Source organism: Alternaria conjuncta, assembly GCF_024043145.1.
Source record: "Alternaria conjuncta strain BMP 0040 chromosome Unknown scaffold_13, whole genome shotgun sequence".
NCBI lineage: Eukaryota > Fungi > Ascomycota > Dothideomycetes > Pleosporales > Pleosporaceae > Alternaria > Alternaria conjuncta.
The window spans coordinates 272,862-294,541 of NW_026250102.1; the positions used below are offsets into that span (position 1 = coordinate 272,862).

The 21,680-nt window shown below is 52.7% G+C and overlaps 9 protein-coding genes across 9 annotated transcripts; 4 read left to right on the plus strand and 5 right to left on the minus strand.

The window, feature by feature from the left end:
* Positions 1–269: 269 nt before the first annotated feature.
* Positions 270–818, plus strand: AIM41 (Altered inheritance of mitochondria protein 41 mitochondrial; the record flags this gene model as incomplete). Its single annotated transcript, XM_051472619.1, has 1 exon — positions 270–818. One exon carries the CDS (start codon positions 270–272, stop codon positions 816–818), a length of 549 nt encoding a protein of 182 aa, XP_051323440.1.
* A 1,003-nt stretch (positions 819–1,821) lies between these two features.
* J4E85_008394 (uncharacterized protein) lies at positions 1,822–3,472 on the plus strand (the record flags this gene model as incomplete). Its single annotated transcript, XM_051472620.1, has 3 exons — positions 1,822–2,754; positions 2,800–2,881; positions 2,928–3,472. 3 exons carry the CDS (start codon positions 1,822–1,824, stop codon positions 3,470–3,472), a joined length of 1,560 nt encoding a protein of 519 aa, XP_051323441.1.
* Positions 3,473–4,175: 703 nt separating this feature from the next.
* Positions 4,176–6,134, minus strand: J4E85_008395 (uncharacterized protein; the record flags this gene model as incomplete). Its single annotated transcript, XM_051472621.1, has 7 exons — positions 4,176–4,682; positions 4,740–5,075; positions 5,121–5,527; positions 5,577–5,749; positions 5,803–5,826; positions 5,874–5,944; positions 5,991–6,134. The coding sequence occupies 7 exons, from the start codon at positions 6,132–6,134 to the stop codon at positions 4,176–4,178; spliced, it is 1,662 nt and encodes a 553-aa protein (XP_051323442.1).
* A 2,202-nt stretch (positions 6,135–8,336) lies between these two features.
* Positions 8,337–8,748, minus strand: J4E85_008396 (uncharacterized protein; the record flags this gene model as incomplete). The annotated part of the gene is made up of 3 exons (XM_051472622.1): positions 8,337–8,392; positions 8,443–8,645; positions 8,696–8,748. The coding sequence occupies 3 exons, from the start codon at positions 8,746–8,748 to the stop codon at positions 8,337–8,339; spliced, it is 312 nt and encodes a 103-aa protein (XP_051323443.1).
* Positions 8,749–10,719: 1,971 nt separating this feature from the next.
* On the minus strand, positions 10,720–11,063 carry J4E85_008397 (uncharacterized protein; the record flags this gene model as incomplete). The annotated part of the gene is made up of 2 exons (XM_051472623.1): positions 10,720–11,026; positions 11,050–11,063. 2 exons carry the CDS (start codon positions 11,061–11,063, stop codon positions 10,720–10,722), a joined length of 321 nt encoding a protein of 106 aa, XP_051323444.1.
* A 603-nt stretch (positions 11,064–11,666) lies between these two features.
* Positions 11,667–12,632, minus strand: J4E85_008398 (uncharacterized protein; the record flags this gene model as incomplete). The annotated part of the gene is made up of 3 exons (XM_051472624.1): positions 11,667–12,062; positions 12,109–12,344; positions 12,392–12,632. 3 exons carry the CDS (start codon positions 12,630–12,632, stop codon positions 11,667–11,669), a joined length of 873 nt encoding a protein of 290 aa, XP_051323445.1.
* A 571-nt stretch (positions 12,633–13,203) lies between these two features.
* Positions 13,204–14,060, plus strand: J4E85_008399 (uncharacterized protein; the record flags this gene model as incomplete). Its single annotated transcript, XM_051472625.1, has 2 exons — positions 13,204–13,618; positions 13,726–14,060. The coding sequence occupies 2 exons, from the start codon at positions 13,204–13,206 to the stop codon at positions 14,058–14,060; spliced, it is 750 nt and encodes a 249-aa protein (XP_051323446.1).
* Positions 14,061–15,383: 1,323 nt separating this feature from the next.
* On the minus strand, positions 15,384–16,092 carry J4E85_008400 (uncharacterized protein; the record flags this gene model as incomplete). Its single annotated transcript, XM_051472626.1, has 2 exons — positions 15,384–15,515; positions 15,574–16,092. 2 exons carry the CDS (start codon positions 16,090–16,092, stop codon positions 15,384–15,386), a joined length of 651 nt encoding a protein of 216 aa, XP_051323447.1.
* Positions 16,093–17,429: 1,337 nt separating this feature from the next.
* Positions 17,430–18,651, plus strand: J4E85_008401 (uncharacterized protein; the record flags this gene model as incomplete). Its single annotated transcript, XM_051472627.1, has 2 exons — positions 17,430–17,952; positions 18,029–18,651. 2 exons carry the CDS (start codon positions 17,430–17,432, stop codon positions 18,649–18,651), a joined length of 1,146 nt encoding a protein of 381 aa, XP_051323448.1.
* Between the last annotated feature and the right edge of the window lie 3,029 nt (positions 18,652–21,680).

Genomic DNA, 21,680 nt, shown 5'->3' on the forward strand with positions numbered 1-21,680 from the left:
CGACGCTGAGGCTCAGGTACAAGCTGCAAAAGTGACGGCGGTCCACAACAAAAGAGATGCTTGGCGCGCAGGGATGCTAGCTGTTCGCGTCTGAGCGCGTTGGTAGTCCAAACTTTTGTGCGTTCAACTTTCCATGTTTGACTGACGACGTTTCGTTGCTCAACACATTCGCAGTCCAGCACTTCAAATACGTCTTCCGTGGTCGCTCCTTCTAGTTGCAATCGCTCCTGCCACACACAACTCCCACACAACAACACCCATCACCCACCATGTCATTATTCCGCACAGCAATGCTGCAGAGGCAGCTCTTCGCTCCCGCCCGCTCTCTATGCGTCCGCTACTCGTCTACTTCTGCATCGGAAAACGTTGTTCTCCCCCGCCTGCAATCCGATCTTAAGACGGCCATGCGCGCAAAGAACAAGCCTGCACTAAACACCATCCGTGCACTACAAGCCGAGATCATCAACGCATCAAAGACTGCCAAGCCAGTCGAAACCGATGGAGCCCTTTACTCCCTCGTTCAAAAGCAGATCAAAGCCTCTTCGGCCTCAATTGAAGAGTTCCGAAATGCTAAGAGGGAGGACCTGGTCGAGAAAGAGCAGGCGCACCTGGATGTGCTGAAGGGCTATGCGCAGGAGATCCCGCTAGTGGAGAACAGTGAGGTGGACGCGTTAGTCAAGAGCGTGATCGAAGGACTAGAGGAGGGCAAGAGGAGTTTTGGCAGCGTTATGGGCAAAGTGATGGGTGGTCTCAAGGGAAGGCCGTTCGATCTGGAGTATGTCACCAAAAAGATTCAAGAAGCTGTTGGAGCCAAATAAGCGACATGATGCGCTCAGCGGGATTGGACGGATTGTAGGATAACTGTACATATACCATGTAGACTACGGACTCCTCTCCAAACGAGGTAACGAAAGAGACGGCCAGATTACGACACCGAAGAGTATCCGTCATCGTCGATTATTGCTTTTCCGTGGGGTTAGCAGATCCATCATCATGGTACACACGTTCTTTGCGGGGTATCGCTACCATCGGTCTGTAAGCCTCCGGAACGTGGCAGCGGTGACAACCCAACATCGAAAAGTTTCGCCGAAAGCGTTGGGAACGTCTGTTCCCTTTGAAGCCCAAGCCGCAGCGTTGCAACGCTGTGAGCAACCGTGGCTGAGGCTGCGCTAGGCGGTGAACTGCGCCGCGGTCCGCTTCCAAGCTCGTGCCCTGACGTCACCGCTTGTCAAGACTTCGTTCTGCGGACATGCATCCCATCCAATACGGCCGACAACCAGGAACTCGCGGTAAGGATAGCCTGGCGTTCACAAAGGCCCTTTGGGCAACAAGACCAAGTATTTGCTCTCCCGATCATGGCGAAGAAGATGTCGAGATCTCACATGACAGCGGAAAATGCCCAACATCAGCCCGAGTCCACATTGATTCACATGAAACTGAACCATGGGGAACTCCGCGACAAATGAGAAACCATGTAACACCAGGGGTGCGTCCCTCCAGTCATGGAGCCGGTTAGCGCCCAGTCCAGATGCAGCCCTGGCATGATGCGCGAGCGCCGATGACGAAGCCAGTCGCGAATCCTGCATCTAAAGTTGGTCGCACCCACCCACCACCAATTCTCCGGCAGGCTTTGGATCCAAGACACTTATATTCTCGTGTGTCCGCTTGTTGCGCCGCCGTCAGTCTGTCGCATTCCCGTTGCCGTGCTTCCTAGCGCACACCTTATTCTCTTGTGACATCTTCCGACACATAACCGGCAGCCCCGCATCATACCTACTCCTACATCACCACCCATCGACGAGCCGCACCTGACTACCCAACATGTCGGCGTACCGCTCCTCAACGGGCAATCTGGACCGCTTCGACGAGCCGCCTCGTGGCGGTCCCCAGCGATGGGATCGCGACCGGTTTGAGAGCATGCGAAGGGGACCTCCTCCTCCGCCACCACCGGGCGGAAGTGTGGCTGGCGGTAGCAGCCGTGGTGGTCGCGACGATTACGATCACTACCGCTTCCAAGAGCACGATCGTTTCCCCGGAGGCCATCGTGACATCGATTTCCATGAAGACCGCGCACGCCGAGGCCCCGCTGTCATGGAGAGAGAACGCTACCACGAAGAAGATCGGTTCGACCGCCCCCATCGCCGCGCTCCCTCTGAGATGTTCCACGAGCCAACTCCCTCTGAAATTGCCAACCAAGCGCTTGCCCCCTACCGCCGCAGGTCCGTCATCGACAAGGACATCAACATCGATATCGACATCAACGAGCGCCGGCCAGCCCCTCGCCCGCCAAGGCCGTCACGGCCGCAGTTCATGCGCCGTCAATCATCTCTCGACACTTTTGACCGCAAACCCCTGCCACGCTATGGCGACGTAGAGAGGTACGAGAGGTACGAAGACCACGAGTGGCGTCCACCAGCCAACGTTCCCATTCCACTTCCTATCCGCGAGCGTCGCCGATCACCACCTCGTCGTTTCCACGAGGAAGATGACTTTGAAGAGATCCGATACGACGACCGCGGCGGAAGGGGCCGGGAACGAGAAGACTACCGCGAAGTTGAAGTTCACCGCGAGAAGAGCCGAGTCCGAAGAAGCAAGAGCGTAGCAGCCAAGTCGACACGCAGCTCTTCTATCTCCAGCTTTGAAGAAATCCAGCCTTCCCGAGCCACTTGGGGCAAGAAGGGCAAGACGAGACTTCCCAAGCGCCTTGTCAAGAAGCAAGCCGTTATCGACTTGGGCTACCCATACGAGGAAGAGGTATGCTATCCGCACGCATTACTGGAATGTCACTAATTTCAGCAGGACGACTTCATTGTCGTTACCCGAGCACTCGAGAAAGAGCACATCGACGAGGTCATCAAGATCAGCGAGAACTACAAAGAGGGTACGTATCCGCCAATATTCTCACAACCATTTCTAATCGTGAGCAGAGAAAATCACATACGTCTACGAGGAAAAGATCGAGGACGCCCCACCACCACCACCCTCCATTGCACCACCAGCATCAGTCATCGCACCTCCCCCACCACCCCCTCAAGAATTCCAGCCCCCGCCGCCCTCCGTCGTCCACGCACCTCCTCCACCCCCACAATCAGTATACCAACAACCCCCACCCCAAGTAATATACGCCCCATCCCACCACGCGCCAACCGTCTACGCCCCCTCCGAGCGCGCCCCCTCCCCCTCCATCCACGAACACGAGCGCTACGTCGAAATCGACCGCTCAGCCGCCATCCACGGGCCCGCCACGGCCTTCCTCCCCGAAGGCCGACAACTCGTGCGCCGCGACGACCGGCGCTCCGAGCGCGAAATCCGCGACGAAATCCGCTTCCTCGAGGAGGAGCGCCGCATGCTCAAGTACGAGCGCGAGGGCGACCGCGAGTATGAGTTTGTTGAGCGTACGCCCCGCAAGGAGGTTATGCGCGTTGACAGAGACCGGAAGGGTAGGTTAGCCCTTGTTCGCTCGGCCCATTAGCACTCACTTCTTTGAACGGCTCGTTGATTCTTCTGGTAGTTCTGGTTCGAAAGGATAAACCGAATCCTAAGATTGTGGCGTTGGCTATGGGGGCGCTTTCTTAAGCTTGGGGTTTCAACACGATTTTGGAGTGGAAAAAGTGGCAGGGCATCTGGATGCTTTTGTCTGGAAGTTGGAAATGGGTGGAGATGGGGCTGTTGGTGCAGCATTTTTTTCTTTGATGTTTTTTGATGAGTTACGGCCGGTTATTTGGATTCTTCTTCTTCTTTTCTCACGCTCTATTGCACATGAGTACTATTTTGGCTTTGAAAGGCGCGCATATACAGGCAAATGTCATCATGCTATGAGTTATGTATGATAACGAATGATTACGATTACAAACTTGTCGTCCCAGTTAGTGTACAGTGAGTGAAGTTTTGAAAGGTTTGTTTAAGCTGATGCAAAGAGGCATTAGCAGCTATTCAAGGCCTCACAGATACGGAAGGCAAGCTTCATTGTATTGTTCGTAAATCATGTCGGGTTGATGGTATGTCCAGTCTATATATACCGCGCTTTTGTTGTGCCTCAACAGTAAGCCTCTATGTCCCGGAACTTTTCGCCTAGCATACACTACACAGCAGTGACTCTCGAAAGCCTTCCTCGATACGTAGTCCCACTGCACACTGATCCTACAGGTGCCAGATAGCCTCACTCCGAACCCCCCTCACAACACATGAGGATCTACCTCCACAATCGGCCCAGTATACGACTTCTTCGCAAACAACAAGTAGTACGCCACACTGAACGCGGCCACCGCCCCCGTCACCACACCCGCCCAATTCATATTTACTAGATCCGGATGGGGCTGGCTAGGCCAGAAGCTGAAGAAGATGATGAGAGTAAGGTAACAGATAGCGACGACATTGTTAGCAACGCCCCATGCACCCTTGAGACGCCACGGACCCCAGGTCAGACTGCGATCGTACGCTTCGTCTACTTGCGCTTCGTTGAAGATGGTGAGCGAGGAGTCCGGGTTGTCTAGGTCGCCGCGAACGCGGCGCCAGAGGAGCAGGCCGATGGCGAGGAGATAGGAGAGGTAGAAACCTTCTAGGACGAGGGAGATTGTACCGTTGAAGGCGGCGCTATTGCCGATGTTTATGAGGGCGAGGAGGGCGGCGAAGACGGTTACGACGAGGATGGAGACGACGGGAATGGTGCTTCGTTTATCGATCTGTAGGGTATTAGTGGAGGGCTCTTAGGTTGTTTGTCGATCGAAAAGTGTACTTACCATACTGAGAGCGCGAGAGAAAGGAAGGCCGCGGTCTCGGGCGAACGACCATGTCATGCGCGATGCAGCTGCAAGGCACCCCATTGCACTGCAGAATTCGAGTAGGACGATGATTGCAACCATGACTGTAGCACCAGCCTCGGAACCGACAGCCTGTGTGAAGATTCGGAGGAAAGGCGCGGTTGTCGCGTCTTGGTCGTTGAGTAAGTTTGTGATATCGTGGGCGCTGAAGAGAACGGCGAAGAGCATTCCTAATGCCAATGTGCCGTTGATGACGAGACTGAGAAGCATTGAACGTGGAACGTCGGTGCTGGCATTTTTGACCTCTTCAGACATCTAATCCGTTAGCAATGAAAGACAGATTGGGAATGCTGAGCTTACATGGACGACTGAGTCTGTTCCGACGAATGCCAGAGCATTGCCCTGTAGTCCCACAAAGAAGGCCAGAGCGTGCGTGCTCCACTCTCCTTCATTGTGAAACATCGTGAAGATCTTCTTGGCCGAATTGTGGCTCGATGGCAAGTAGATCAGCGGTACTAGGATGCCAAAGAAGCCAAGGATATGGACGATGAGGACGACGACTTCGATCGTGGGAAGCGCTCCGCTTATGAAGACGTTGATGAAGACACACAAGAGCAGTATACCCCAGAGGAGGAGTGTACCGTGCCAGCCTTCGCGGACATATGTGCCCTCGAGATCGTTCAGGCTGACCAACTGCAGGATCAAATCGGCTACAAAGTAGCATACGGAAGTAAGAGCTGCAATCCAGCCGATGACCGTGAGCCAACCTAAGATGATTAATATAATTGCAATGGCTTTGCAAGTGGACGTACATACCGGTCACGTAACTGAAGAACTTCCTGTTTGAGCGCGGCGCCAGTAAAGAGACCCAGTGATACTGGCCACCAGCAGTCGGAACGGCGCTTGCAAGCTCACCGATGCAGACGAAGACAGAGAAGTTGCCCAGCCAAATCAGAATGAAGCCGTAGATGAGGCCAGCAGGTCCACCGCTGTGGTCACATCGTCAGTCGCTGCGGACTTCCTGTTTAGATCAAGTACTTACTTTTGGAAGCCTATCGAAAAGATACTGCCATGACGTCAGCGAAGTAGATGGTATCAATCACATTCACTTACACAAGCAAAGTCTCCCAGGTGCACATCAACCCGCAAGAGAGACCGGTCATAGACACCAGTCCGAAGCGACGCTACCGTGATCAGATCGGGCAAACACATTGTCAAAAGTGAGCATACCTTCAACACCTGCTTCTTTCCCACTTTCGCCAATTCATATCTGTCGTTATCGAACTGCCGGCCTTTGCCTTCCGAAATGGAGCCCCGGCCCCTCGGCCGCAGAGGCTCATGGTTGAACCTCTGTAGTTCAATATGCTTCTCCATGATAGCCTTGGTTCCAGCTATTCAATCCGCGGCGTGTTGAGCAACAAGACGGATACGACCGCAGTACGTAGTAACAAATGTCGAGCAAGCAGGCAGACCAGAAAAGGAAAGAAGATACCCAGAAGGTGTGTCGTGATACAGGACGCATGCAATGCAAGTAAATCTCGATATATATCCCTTCCAGAGGTAACGTGCGCCATGTGCAGATGTCCACGGGTGGATGCGGTAGTACGGTGATCGCCGGCAAAGACGGTAGTGAGGTCGGTCTAGGAGGCGGTCGCTCGGCAATGCAACTAAGCGTCCGAGTGAAAGACACCAAGCCAACGTTTCGCACCGCAAAGGCAGTTGTAGGCTCTCTGCAGTGACGGCGGCAGCTCGCAAGTCGACGTATCGCACTGCAGTCGTAGTTTCAGAGGGCACCCCACAGTGAAACGGGCGTTGATTGGTGCCTCGGTCGCACACCACTGGGGTGCCTAACTGCGGAAAGCGGTGACATGCATTCCTGCAGACCCCTTGTCCGCATGTATTAAGTGTGGTAGAGGCGAAATTAACATTCCCCGGTCTTCGCGTGTTTGTCAAACGGCATGGTCGATGCTGGAACAGACAGATGTGTTTGCACCAGGGCGTCGCGCTTTGCATATGCCCAAGAAAGAGGCGTTCGTACTTCCCGAACTCAGCAGTAGATCATGATGGCTTTCAATCGCGAAAAGGGGTTCAGAGCGTCATTCGTCGCTGCATGTCACTCAGCGTGCAACATTGGGCCGCCGTAGTCTCCCTTCGGCATGCTGATCGAGGGTAGAGCATGCGGCATGTGGTCACAATAACGGCTGTCATACCGTTGTAGTCGAAGGCATAGACCTCCCGGCAGATTATCCGTGGCACGAATTGGACGATGAGCGGTGCGGTGGTTGGGGAATGAGGGAAGACGGAAGGGGTGGCTCCGGGGTTCATTCCATCTTGTGTGACGCTAGTTAGTAATCGGCTGCCCGCGGGTCCATGTGGGAAGCCGCCTCCTCCATCCGTGCACGCATTCTCAACGGTTATCATGACGCATCGCGATATCTGTTCCAGCATTCCAAACGAGTCGTGTGGTGCTTTTGTATCCTAGAGGTTCCATGCGAGCAGAGAATGCGTTACCAGAACACAACCAGGCCGATCTAAATGTGGCGTCTAGCTGTTCTGTCCCTTGCACAGAGTCCATTACCATGACCTGCACGCCTCAGCGTGACTCTCAGACATCGTACTATTGTCGGGAACCTGCGCAGATGCAGTTCACGCGTGTTGCATCTCGATCTACTCTTAGAGGCTGACATATGCAGCCACAGGCATGCCGCGTTACATCTCCTAGTAGAAGTCCAAGTGCAGCATGCTACAGGGGGCGAAAGCCCAAAAAGGCGCACGACTTCCTGTTGACTGGAGCAAGCGTGGGGCTAACTGGAATGCCGGACTTGGTATCGGGCTTGACCCACCTCGCGTGCAAGTTATGCTCATTCAAGGTTCTCTGGCCTATGGGCAATTTGGACTGGTACTCGCAGCTAAGTGGCATGTCAGTTCTAAACCTTCAGACGGATAGTTGCAATTGGAACCAGCTCACTAACCTTCAAGGCTGGAACCCGTGCGTGAGCCACGCGACGATTGGCACTGCAAAACATTCGCACAGCTTTACAGGCCCACGGGGATACCACATCGCCGGAGCATTGACTGTAATCTCACGTGTATGATGTCACATTGTCCAGGCATTTCGACGTCGACAATGATCAACAAACGTGTCGTAATTCTTTTGATGCAGTGAAGGAATCATGAAGATCGTGCAGCATTGGGTTCGTTGGATTTCAGCACCAGATCAATGGGTATAGAACTCTTGACGCTACCGCAAAAGCACCTCTACCGAGCGAACATCAACGCAAGATCACAATCTCATCACTGGACGCATCGCCACGCTTTGCTCCTACGTCTTCCCACTCCGCACTAACAACAGTGGTCTTCAGGATCTTCGAAAAGCTTCCCGTACTTGCATTCTCCCATCTTTTGTCATCCCATCGCTTCTCTCCATCATGCTTGTGATGTACAGCTGTTATTTCGACATCCATTTCGCCGTCAGGTCGCGGAGGGCCTCCAGGGATACCCGATGCAGAATTGGCATTTGTCGTTCTATTGTGCGAGAACATTGGTAGAAAGCGTTTGAGCCCGCCACCTTCCACCTCACTCTTCCGACTGTGTTTTGTTCCGCCACCGACTCTCGAAGCGATGCTGGAGAGCTGATACGAATTGCTTTTAGTGCGCGAGTAGCCGTGCTCTGGGGTCGTACCTCGGTGTCGTATCGTGTCGGTACCGTAGAGGCCTGATGGGACGTGTTCCAGGAGCGGTCGTAGGTAGGGTACGCATGATGTGAGGATGGTGATGCACTCAATGATCTGAGTGACGAGTGTCCATGTCCAGAGGTCTTTCGTCGGGTTGGGTGATGCGAAGCCGTGGGTAAACGCCATTTGGGCGGCAGTCGCTGCGATGTCTCTGTGGCGCATTAGTGAGGGACTAGTATCATGGTTATTTGCAAAACTTACAGTGATCGTGCGCCGAAGAACGTCAGGATCGTAACTTTCTTGCTCGTGCTCATTTGTAGCGTCATGATTACGTGAACCGGGAACAGTATGAGTGCCAGATCCGTCAGTATGTTCACGACGCCGACGGACTGCCAAAAAGCGGCCTCCTCGAAGTGTCAGCAATGTCAATGAAGACGGCAAAAATCTTACATACCAAGTCGAAGCATCTCCCTCCTCTCTCAAGGAAGCGCCATGGCTCTTCAGCGCCGCACTGAAACGCAGACACAAGTCCGGACAGGATGCTCCAAGAAGCGATAAAGACGGTGAGTAGCAAGCCTAAGGTCCGGTGTAGTTTTGATGCGGTCAGAATCTTTAGCAGCGATATGATGGACAACTTTGCGAAACATAGAGTTGCGATGTAGAGCAGCTTGTTCGCATACTCGGCCTGCAAAGGAACTTAGCAGGATATCAATGTAGTCCCCGGTCACTAAGCCGCTTACTTTCTGATACGCCAAGATCTGATCCTCAGTCAACAACAGGATGTCTCGCCCAAGGCCATTACCTGTCTGGAAACTAACAGAGACACCAGAGCCTATAGTCGCAATCTATTCCCCATCAGTCAGCAAAAGCAGGATTTGAAACGGTAATCCAGCTCAATCAAACGTGACGTACCAAAGCCAGCAAGACAAAACCATCGTCAATATCTAAGCTCCGCTTCAACGCACGCTTGGTAACAAGCCTAGTCAAGACCGCCAACGCGGAGGTAATCAAGAGAACCCACGTAATCACATTGATGTACGGACCGACATCCGCGCTGCTTCCCGGCCGGCGCGGGAGGGGTTGATGGGAAGAAGCAAAAGGAGATTGCGGCATCATTGCATCGTATCCGAGGTTAGAATGGCTAGATACCGACGAAGTGAGTGCGCCAGTAATAGGTAGCGAGGTATTATGCGCGGCCTATCACGCGCAAGAATAGACAAGGGAAGGCGAGCAAACAGGTCGTTTGTTCGTTTGTATGAAGGTGGAGCTTACAAACGCGCTCAACCGTCTAATACCGACATTACGTGCAAGTAATGTGAGATTGCGAGCTGCCACCGTGTAGGTAACCTGCATTGAGGGCTCGCTCACAATCACCATAGCACACGCTGTCATTATCCGCTCTTAATCTTGGAGCGAGACACTTGCAAACAAGCGATGTCAGTTGGATTGTTAGTAGACCGGGGGAAAGGGGTCTGCTAGACCAGGAAGCGGCGGTACGACGTTGCGCAGGTGTAGCAACACAGAGGGACGAACATGCAAGGTCGGCCAGACGCTTGTGTATCCTCGGTTGAACATTCTTCTGTTTCAAAGAGGTGTTTGTGCTACTGCGCCGGAAGTTCGGGTCAGGTTAGGATTTGCTGGTATGTTAGTGAAAGGTATACGTCGGAAGCTACGGGAGTAAGCGGCGGAGGAAAGCCAGTATATTACCTCGCTAGCTACAACGACACTCGTCATCTTCCGATCGCTGATTAGCTCGCTCTGGGATCTTCTACCGTGGTGTGACCTTTGTGACACACCAGGCTCGGCAATGTGTCACGACTGTGCGTTGCCGAGCGATTGATGGTCAATTGGCCAATGCCGTCGTGAAACATTTGCCAGCACATATCTTGTGTAGTGTTCCATTGATACGCGAGCTTGCAGTGGGGCGGTCGCTGCAGTGGTGGCGCTGCCCGTCAGATGATGGCTGCTCACAGGTTGTTGCATGAAAAAGGCCGTGGAATTAGCCAAGACAGATCGGAGTGTTCAGAACTGAGCAAGTAAGGTAGAGCAGTAGAAATCTCGAAATTAGTCGTATTTGATCATGTTGTTATGGCGGCCTTGGCGGCTAGAGCGACGACGCATGCGAGAATAGGACTCCACCTCTTTCGTGTGCGCAAGTAGATGGCATAATTGTCTGTAAAAGAATTCCGGGGGCTACACTTCTTAGCTAGATCCTAGAGAAGCGAAGTTTCAAGCGCATACCTTGGATGATATCACTTCCTCCATGTGCGACTTCCGACAGCCTCCTATGCAGAGTGACTGCCACCAAGTAGATGCTTGATGAGGTCTTTGAGCTTCTTGATGTCCTCTGGACTGAGGTGGCTGATATCTCCGAGTGTCGGTTTGCCATGGTCGTCCCAACCGACATGATGATCGATGGGAGCCGGGTTTCGGGCGACTTCGTTGATATCTGGTACGGCCCGGGCAACGGGATGCAGGGGTGCTGGAGCTGCAGCGATGCCCATCGCGAAGGCAAGAAGCGGAAGTAGAGCGATAGTAGCGTGCATGGCAGGTAGTTGATAATTGATGTGCTTGGTGAGTTTTTTTTTGGTTCTGGTCAGCGTCAGTGAGTATACGCGCCCGAAGCCATTCTAGCTTACGTCGAAGATAGTGTGTGGGAACAGGATGAAGGTGGTGCTGAGCTTGCTGTTCTTCACCTCGAAATATATGTGTCGACTGCTACGTACCTCAGCGTAGTATTTTCGGAACTATTACTTCTCGCATGTAATCATGCCGGTCCGAAGTTTCAGACGCGCATGTCTTCGGCGCCGCTCATCCACTCTCTATGATTGCCTTACTCCTGTCAGTGTCGCACTGCACTTTTTGTCTTCTCGCCGCACGGTCATCGTAACAATGCAGTTGACCCGGGCCGATATAAGGAAACGTTGACGGCATGAGACATCGGTTGACATTGGAGCTGGCCGCGGAATTTGCCTGACGCTTTTCGTGGTCAGGGCAGATTTGATGTACATACCCTTCCGATCCATGGCGTTCGACCATTAGTGGCTGATGCTGATCATGTAGTGTAGCCTCCATCGATATTAAGTTGCATGTACATCGGAACTTCTGACGATAAAGTGCTCCCTGCTACCGCGATTAAGTTTCAAAACAGGTACATTCGTATTTTAATTGGCGCAAACGACCAGGAACGTTCCCACACCACGTATGCCCAAGATGTATCTCGGCCACGACTTCAGAAAACCACGATTTCTTCTTCGTCGCTATACAGCTCATACGCGTCTTTGTGTCCATGATGCTGGAAATAAGCCTCTTGGAACTCCCGGTAAGGCGAACCCGGGGGACAGAACGCAAAGTTTTCCAGTGTGTTCGTTGCTTCGCGATAATCGTCAAACTCGTAGCAAGCATGTTGGTCAGGACGCGTGGCCCATGCAATCAGCTTGTCCCAGTCACGACACTGTCGAAGCTGACCTTCGCCCGACTGATGTGTAACAGGGGCTGGTATCGGTGTGTCGTCCGCATTACACATGATGTTCTGCCGGAGTCCGTCAAGGCAGTGGTAGATGTGAAGAAGATTGAAGGGCTGTGGGTTGTCGTTATGCTTTGACACAATGGCTTTCCGGATGAGTTTCTGATGCAATCAGCGGATGAACACAAACATCATCATGTATACGTACAAGACAATGCAGATCGTGGATTCCTTTGACGTAGTAGATGCTTCTCTCGGTATCCCATGGAAACCGAGTAGAGTTGGGTAGACCGACACGTTTTGCGAATCTATCGTCAAGCGTGACTGCCATGGCATTGGTGTCAATAGCGTCCCATGCCGCTTCCATATCACTATCACTGGCGTTCGGATGCCAGTACTTTGTCGTCGCGTGATATGGCACAGTAGTATCGTAGGCTAATCCACCTTTGATCTTCGTGAGCTAGCATCATACCGATCAGGCTTTTACTTACTGTAGTTGCTCTTAGCTGGACTGTGCGCAATGCGAAGCCGTGCATTGTCCATCACCAGGAGAATGTTCGCGGAAAGAGAGAGCAGCAGGATGGACATGTACGCCACGAAGCTGCGCGTGTTGGTCGGGATGATTTCAGTACTCTTAGAGTTCCAGGAAACGCCATCCTTCTCTTCTAGCTCTGCTAAGATTTCTTCCTGTTCATCGCTGCAGACTGGCGCATATGCTGGAGGTCGCTCCATTCTTCGATCCGCTTTGTGGAGTGAATGTAGAAAGCAAGCCTCCGCGGCTCCATAAGACGGAGCGCGCTCATTGGGTGTCACAGAATTCGCCTCGAGTTTCACAAACATACGTCGCAAGCCCGTCCCGACAACACCATACCCCAATCGCACCGCTCCGAGCGCGGACCTTGAATGAATAGCGACGCGACCAGCCTCGGTCCATCGTTACATCGCCGAGAATCTGTCTTGCGGCGCCCGTACGATCGAGGAAGGTCGCAAGCATCTGGAGATGATGATAGCGATACAAGTGCTACCGAGTGGCTGGATGTGTGTAAAAGTGAGGGGCTATCGGGGAAGGTGTGCTGGGGCAAAAGGGTGTTACTTGCCAGCCTCGCCAAGCCGCTAAATGTGTCGACGGTACCTTCCTTGTTGGGCAACTTCACCCTAACACGGCAATCTACGATGTCCAATACTTGGGTCAAGCTATATCTCCGATTGCGCTGTCAATGCGCAGCGGCGGCGAGGTAGCGCACTTGCAGACTACTTTACCTGGCCGATGTCGCCATGGCTTGACCAACGCCAATCCGCTGCGATGGGACAACGATACGTGATCCGGGAGGCAAAGACAAAGCAAGAGCTGGATGAGATACTGGATGTTATCTGGGCTGCGAACTACACACCTTATGAGCCGTTCATGCAACTGTTCTTCCCGGTCCTTGGCTACACGAGCGCCCATCGCGACCTCGCCGTCGCCGAGTCAAAACAACGCTTCTGGAAACAACACCAAGAGGACAATTCCAGCCACTGGTTCTACGCCTTCGACACAGTCACTAACAAGACTGTCGGTTGCTCGCAATGGGTAATTTCGACTGTCAACCCATTCGCTGCAGGCACACCAAAGTTGACAGCGCCATGGTGGCCCGAGGGCGAATATCGGAGCTTCTGCGAGTCAATACTCAATCAGGTGTACAGGCCGCGAGCGAATTGGATGACGCGGCCACACTGTGGTAAGTGGAGCATTTCCTTTCCCCTCAAACGCGCTATTTCCGGATGAAGAAACGTGATTGTGCGAAAAGTCAAAATGATCTTCTTCCTGTCGCTGACTTTGTATTAGCACTCAACTGGATGGCGGTAGACCCTGCCCATCGGAATCGCGGTGTTGGCTCTCTTCTCATGCACGTTGGTATTACACGCGCGGACGGACTTGATCTCGAATGTTGGATGGAAGCTTCTGCCATGGGAAAACCGCTCTACGACAAGTTTGGGTTTCAGTCTCTGCTGAAGATTGCTTTCGACAACGAGAAGTCGGAAGCGAGCGACGAGTGGAGGAAGTGCGCGCATGAGCTGACGCCTCCGCCTATCTTTGCCATGTGGAGACCAAAGAAGTCGTCTGGGGCAGGTCCCGAGGGAGAATTCCAACTGCCGTGGTCGCTGGGCACCAAATCATGAGGGTCGGAATCTAAGTGGTCAGAAGAGTGATAGTACCGCCGATGAGGGGCGTGATGGTGTATGGAAGGGATGCAATCAAATCGAGCCATTGGAGAAGTCAAGCAGAGTCAGGCGTCAGCTTTATGGCCGAATGGGTGCCCAAGAGTTGTGTTAGAGGAGCGAATGGAGCACAGCACTTTGCCTATGTGAAGCATGAGCGGAGTAAATTTCGTAGATCATGGCATTGAAGAGGGATGCATACCAATGGATATCTTTGTTGATTGCGCTTGCCACCAGCACGTTCATCCATGGCTACAAGTACAAATTCGTACACACTCTCGACCGCTGGGTGTTACCAGCTGAAGTATGCCGCTATATTAGCCTTTGTTAGATCAAGAGCGTAGACTGGCGCACCTTAACCCGTCCTTGTGCCATCTCCTAATCCCCCGCAATGACTTGCTATCCGGCAAGCTGGCAACAGTCAACGGAGTATTTGTGACTGCAGCCGACACAGATGTTGCCGAGCTCCTTCGTCTCCCATCTTCTTCTGCATCCACAGCATACCCACACGCAATCGGGCACCGGTTCTGCACCGGGATAAGGAGTGTGCTGTAGTATCGGGAGCGCTGAGTTTCGTTGCTTCATGTCAGAAATGTCTTTGGCGGTGGCGCTGGCGGAGAATTGTGATCGGAAGACTTCAAGTGTGATTGATGTGCTTGAGTTGGGCACAGTGTCGCGTCGCTTTCGAGCGTATTGTGGATTAGAAGGTGTATCTAGAGACGCCGATGCCGTACTCGATAGCAAACACGCAAATGTGCTCTGAGACCGGACACGTGCCTTCTCGTGGGTTCTGCTTGAAGGGTTGTCGGCATTGTGACTAGCGATGTGAGTGATTTTGAGTGATAACGTAACGCGCTGTGAAGCAGTGGTTCAGTGAATAGTGAAGAATCGCTTGCGTGTCTGTGTAAGACCAGTACCTAGGTTGCGGTTGCCAAAGTAAAATGTTAGTGAGAAGAAAGAACCGACCATCACGCCACGCTTCACACCTTCCTTTTAGATGAAAGACCTTGACTACGCCTTCTACACGCCATCTTTCTTCCCCTTGGCTCTTTCTACATGTTATCGAGATAGGAGTGTATTTTGTTAATTGTCCGTGCTATTTGTCGTTCGTGGCGGCCGCCATCTCCACATGTCTTCGCGATATAGTATCGTACACTAAAGATTCGCTCGGCTTCATGGAGGCGAACTCGAGAGGAACCTAGATGACTGTATTAACTTACAGCGACAGAAGCTTGACCTCCTGGAACTAGTTCTGCGGCGCGGTACCGTAGCCGCGCGGCCCGCTCAGTCCCATCCAGCCTGCAGCTTCTGAATTGCTTCATCCTCAGAAACCACGTCTGCCATCTTTGCGTTTATATCGGAAAGGTTTGCTTTGTGGACAGCAGGTGATAAGTCACCGCATGCTTCTCCAACCACCTGGAATGAGGATTAGTGACGTCTACAGGGACTCATGCGTTGCCAAGTCGTTCCCCACCATTGGTCGAAATTGATGGCACATGGCATCGAGGGCAGTCGCGCGGACGCAACCACTTGTACTGACACCACAGATTATGACAGTATCGACGTTGCAACTGTGGAGTTGCGCAGCCAGATCGGTCCCGAAGAATGCGGACGGGTAGCGCTTGGGGACGACGACTTCACCAGCGGCGGGCTCTAAACCAGGATACCAACTTTCAAGCCCGTTCCCGCAGCCGACTTGGAACAGCTTGAGTAGCGGTACTTTGCTGTAGAAGAGGCCCGCATCCGACATGTCCGGCTTCGTGTATTCGACTCGCGTCCAGATCAACGGCGTTTTGCCTTGGCGGGCGGCAGAGACGAGTTTTGCGATGGACGCGGGCGCCGCCGCAGACGCAGGGTTCGACTTGGTGTCCAATGGGCTGGCATCGTTCCAGTAGGCGTTACAAACATCGACAAGTAGCAGCGCCGGACGTTTACCCCATCCTATCCTCCCGGCGAAGCCATCCTGATAGTCGCGATGCGCTTTCTGGGTCATTTCGTCGTGGTTGTGGCACTAGAGGTGAGTCATGATTGAAATTGGGCGGAGAAGAGCGAGGAAACTATGACGGTAGCGTCGCGCCGCTTGCTATAGCCAGCACTGGAGGTCATCACCATTGCCGTCCATTCAATTCGAGGCGCAACGTTGACATGACGGACTTATCAGCACTGGTGCCGGATGGAGCTTCGGAGCAGTTCCGCCAGGGCAATTAGGCGGCTTTCACGCCCCCAGACCGTCGGGAGTAAGCAACCGGTTCCAAGCGGACCATCAATATACCGACATATACTACCCGAGGTATCTTGACCATTTCGCACCGCCACATAGACGGGCCCTCGGCGGAACCCATTTCAAAGGCTCTTGTGCTGAAGTTGTTCCGATGCAATGGCTTGCGGCATTGCCTTCCGCCCTGTCAGCATAGCGTTGATCTCTGGTGCATCCGTTACGCGCGTTTGAGGGACTCAATTCACAACTGCAGTTTGACCCCGGACTTGGCACCACATGATCGGACTTCCCCACATGAGCAGCCTGGGTACCCAGCCGGAGGCCGATGGCTCTCCTTCCCCCAAGACTGCCAGTTCTGTCCCCGCCATGGACGCAAAAGAAGGGAGGATAGGGAACGCCTTTGCGTGCGAGCGCTGTCGAAAACACAAGGTTCGCTGCGTTCCATCTGACACGCCGGCTCTCTGCCAGAGGTTTGTTTACCCCAGCCATATTTTTGCTCCACATTGAATGACACGTGCCCCAGATGCCAAAAGGCAAGAGTCGAGTGTGTGGAACATGTTGCGCGCAGGCGGCCAGCAAAGGCGCGCAGCGATGGCCAAACACCCACCAAGCTGCGCGACTTCGACAAGAAATTGGACAAGTTGTCTGCTATCGTTGCGACAATGGCGCCGGCTCCGACACAATGTAGTCTGCCATCGGTAGCCACCATCCCATCGCAACTGTTGGATTCCACACAGCAAATGCCGACGCCGACACCAATAACCGCTCCGCCTGTATCGATGCCACCAGCTCCCAGGACGTTATCACTCCCCGCTCATGCAAATCAGTCCGAAAGTTCGGCGTCATTCTGGGAATCAATGAACGACACACTGTCTTGCCTTGGCCGACTGGATCCTGTTATCAGATCGATCAGCCTGGTGCACATGCAGATGCTGCTCGACACGTATCGCAGCATGGTCGACTTCTTCCCTTTTGTATCACTGACGAGAGACGCCCGCTGTCAGGACCTCTTCCAGAGCCGGCCGATGTTGATGTTTGCTGTGCTAACAGTCTCTTCTTACGATTCGGTCCCGCTTCAAAGAGCACTGAGCCTAGAGTTCCGTAAAGTGGTCATGGTCCGGATAATGAAAGGCGAAAAGAGTCTGGACCTCCTACAGGGACTCTTGGTCTTCATAGCCTGGCACCATCACTACATGGACGTCCAAGCCGTTTCCATCACGATGCTTCTTCAGTTGTGCTTGGGCATTGCTCACGACCTAGGTCTGGACAGCATAGGGAGGACTGTGAGGAGTCCTCTACAAAAGGAAAGCCCGCGAGACAGGGAAGCTAAGCGGGCTTATTTGGGATGTTACTACTTATCTTCCAACCTGGGTCTGATGGAGCCAGTCAAAGCAAGGACCATGACGCACACCAGCACACTCCGGAACTACGCGTCAGAATTGGCCTCATCGTGGGAAAACACGTCAGATGCCGTCCTTCCAATACTAACGGATGTCTGCCAATATATGGAGGATGTGGAGGAGACTTTCCGTAACCAGTCAGAGCAAGCAGTGGTGGTTCGTACACAAGTTAAACGACTGAGCGACAAGTGGGAGAATATCCGTCTTGCATCCAAGCTGCAAGCGAAAGATTTCAGTAAGTAGTCACATCACTGTAACATTCGCAATTGCTAATTCTCGACTAGCAATACTGCAATGGCTACAGCTTGCAGCACGCATACACCTGTATCGAACGGCAGCTTCCATCGATCTCGTAGATCGCGATAGTACACCGTGGGCTTCGGGCTTTCAACTATCACTACGCGTCACCCTGGTCCGGTCCGTCGAACAGTTCCTCGACAACAGCACAAAGCTCCCGACCAAACATTTCGATTTCGTGTCGCTGATCGACTGGCTCAACCTGATCAACACCATCACCAGCTTGAGCAAGTTGGCCATTCACGCCTCGCCCATGCCGGGTTGGGACGCTAGCGAGCTCCAAATAGCGAAGTCATTCGACTACTATCGCGAACAGCTATCCTCGCAAATGCCTCGCCCTCGCGATGCTCAAGACAGTCAAGAAGACGCGTTTGAGCGCTTTCGACGCATCACTTCAGTCATGCGACTAGCGCTGCACGATGCAATGGGCAGGGGAAGCCCGAACGGCAACACATTTGAGCTAGCGACAGGCTCGGGACGGACTGTGTCTCTCCTCCACAATCTGTCACTGCCTAAAATCAACGGGAGTGGTACGACCAATGGAGTGGAGAAATTACCGAGTCTACGGGACGTGACTCCGTCGCTCGATATTACCAGCACCGATTTTCACTGGAAGTTCCTCATGGGCGCGGTCTGAGGGCAGATATGCCAAAAGCCTTGTGCGCCCACTACATGGGTGTCTGGCAGTGGTTCGATATATTGTCGCGATTGCTTTCGCGATCAGCCTCGAAACCGGTCACGCACAATCACACCTCCACATTCCGGTCGCCGCCATGACCACAGGTTTCCACATCTGCATCAAATGCCGGTGCATATTTTGCGGTCTTTCTCCGGCGGCATTATTTTTCCTAGGAGAGACGATCGCGCATTACCGACTGACCGGTGGCTCCGTGTCGGTCCTCCCATCCAATGTCCGTCCGTGCCGAGGCCCAGTCCGCCGCACGCCTTCAAGGCGCTTCCAAGGCAGTCCATCGGGCTGAATCCACATTAAAAAAGTCACTTGCGCGCCTCCGAACTTCTACTTCTGTTCTTGCTCCGCAATTCTTCCGTAATTTCCTGCGACGGCGCGGATCATTTCCGCCTCTGAATGTTAGCGTTGCGTTGAACTTTCTATCGCCGTGCATCTCTTGTCACTGTCGCTTATATACCCAGCATCAATTATCGCATCGAATATAGATTCTTGAGATGTTTCCGAAGTGTGCCTTTGGCGCGTGCAAGTCTGGACCCGAGTTGAAGCCAAGTTTTCTTACATGGAGCTGTGAGCGAAAGCAACAGTTTATGCGAAGAGGCGCACGCCACAGGCGTTGTCAGACGACCTCTCTCGTACGTGTCGCACTCACACAACTTTCAGCTGAATAGTGAAGTTTGAGAAGATATATGATGGGTAGCTCTCAGTGACCATGACTTGATAGTTATGTAGCGACTTTCCAGTCAGAGATCGCCTCGTCAATAGTAAGCTCACTGCTCAAACATGCGGATCACTGCTCACTACTATTGCATATAGCCATAGTCTCCTCCCGCACTGCGAAACCAATATCCTGAATCGTCATCATCATTATCAGATACAGAAGAGACGACTCCAATCCCCAGCCATGGGCTGCATGTCGAGTAAACTCGCTGGACCAAAACACGATCAAGACGGATATGGCCCTAACCCAGGGAAGCCTCCAGGCCCTCCCTACATACTTTCCGACGGGACAAACGCAAGAAATACATCTGGTAGAATGTACTACGGTGGTGGCTATGGCGGCGATGGCGGAGGGTATGGCGGAGGAGGAGATGGTGGAGGTGGAGGTGGTGGTTGATAACGACAACAACGAAGGGCACGATGCTTCCATGTTCTCTTGACCTACTTGCTGTCTTGTGATTATTTTGGTCTCTTTTATAGGTAGCGAGAATTCTGGTTCCATCCTCACTCCCATGGTACCGCGATGACCTATCAACGACGAGCCACTCACGACTCCCGCAACACACACGAGATGCACGATAACTGAATTCACTTATTAAGTAATGGAAGGGATGAAAAAGAAGTTGTAGGTAGCGAACCGTACGTGCTTCCAATGTATCAGCCGCAACTAAAACAATGACTTCCGCCTAGCATAGCCGCCTTCTCGACCGTGCCTCATATCAGCTACGGCGCAGCCAGGAAGTATGAACATCTCACGGAACTGTCTTTTGAACTTGTCGTTCACCTTCCCAAGACTCACCAACCTCGTCAATTCTCTTCATAAATTCTTTTCCCAGATATTACTGTCATCGTGACAGCGCCATTTTCAGCTATCTTCACTTCACCGCAAGCACTCGAGCCAGCGCATACACAATCGCACCATTGTTTCAAGCTAAAGACTACCAAGCTATGGGCTCTTTTCTATCAAAAATAAATCGCGAAGTCGAACGCGTGAAAGACGAAGTGAATCACATATCAGCAGTATACACTGCCCGGAGAAACGGTGAAAGAGCCCGCGGGTATTTCGAGGGTACTGGTACATACGCCGGCCAAAACAGGGCGTACGGAGACTACAACGAAGGATATGCTAGGATAACTCCTTTTTATGATGGAGGTGATATGCACGGCAGGGAATACAGTGGGTTGGGTAGAGCAGACAGCGGGTTTAGTAACGGTGACGATGGTTATGTAGGGATGTCTAGTGAGGGCAGAGCGACTGGTGAAGGAGGTGGAGGTGGAGGAAGTGACTAGAGATGGTTGGCTGCACACGGGCTAGAGATTCTAAAAAGACAGAACGTGGAATGTGCGCAGTCAGGGCTCTGGGTACTGGCAGATTTATCTTTGTGTCGTTGTTCAAAAACTCAAGGTCACCGGGGGACATGCTCACATTGTGTGCTTCACTGCGCTCTCTTCCATTGTTCACGTATAAGACCTCAATAAAACTACTCGCATATCCCTCGCTCCATATATAATCATACAGGCTTCCCATTCTCTGTAGCCGAAAAGTACCTCCCAAGAGGAACACTTCGTCTTTCCTGCACCTACCCGAAGTTCCACGTCCTTCTCCCAAACTCTCACAATGGGTTGTTCATCCTCCAAACCAATCCCCAAACCAGTCTCCAACCCTCCTACCGCAACGCCCCCGGCTCCTTCCCCCACGTCCACCAAGCTAGAAGCGAAAGCCCAACCTGAAAATCTAGCACCGCGCAATACCCCCACTCCTCCTTTCATTACAGCGCCCTCGACCCCTGTTCCGATGAAAGGTCCCTTGGCAAGCAAATACGGGTATTACGATACGGGATTTACTTGGATTAGTACGCGGGATAAGATGATGGAGTGATGGGTGTGCTACAGTAGGGGAGTAGCAATTTGCGAGACTGAATATAATGAGTGCCATATGAATTATACGATGAGCTGGATGTGTTGTGATGTGGTTAGCCCCAGAAATGGATTTACTTGTGTGCGTAACAGGTCCTCGAAACACTGCCTTGCTGATTGAAGGTGTAACGTCGTGAAGCAACCTCGGGACTCTCTTCACTCATCGCAGCGAATTCACTCCTTACATTTGCTCTCTCTTACTTCGCAAAACCCGCGTACACATAGCTACTCTCCCCATACCAACCACCATCATAACCCTCGATACTCCAGAACCCGAAACAGTCATGGGTTGCACATCTTCCAAAGACGCGGAATCTCTCCCTGCCCCTCAGCCTATCACA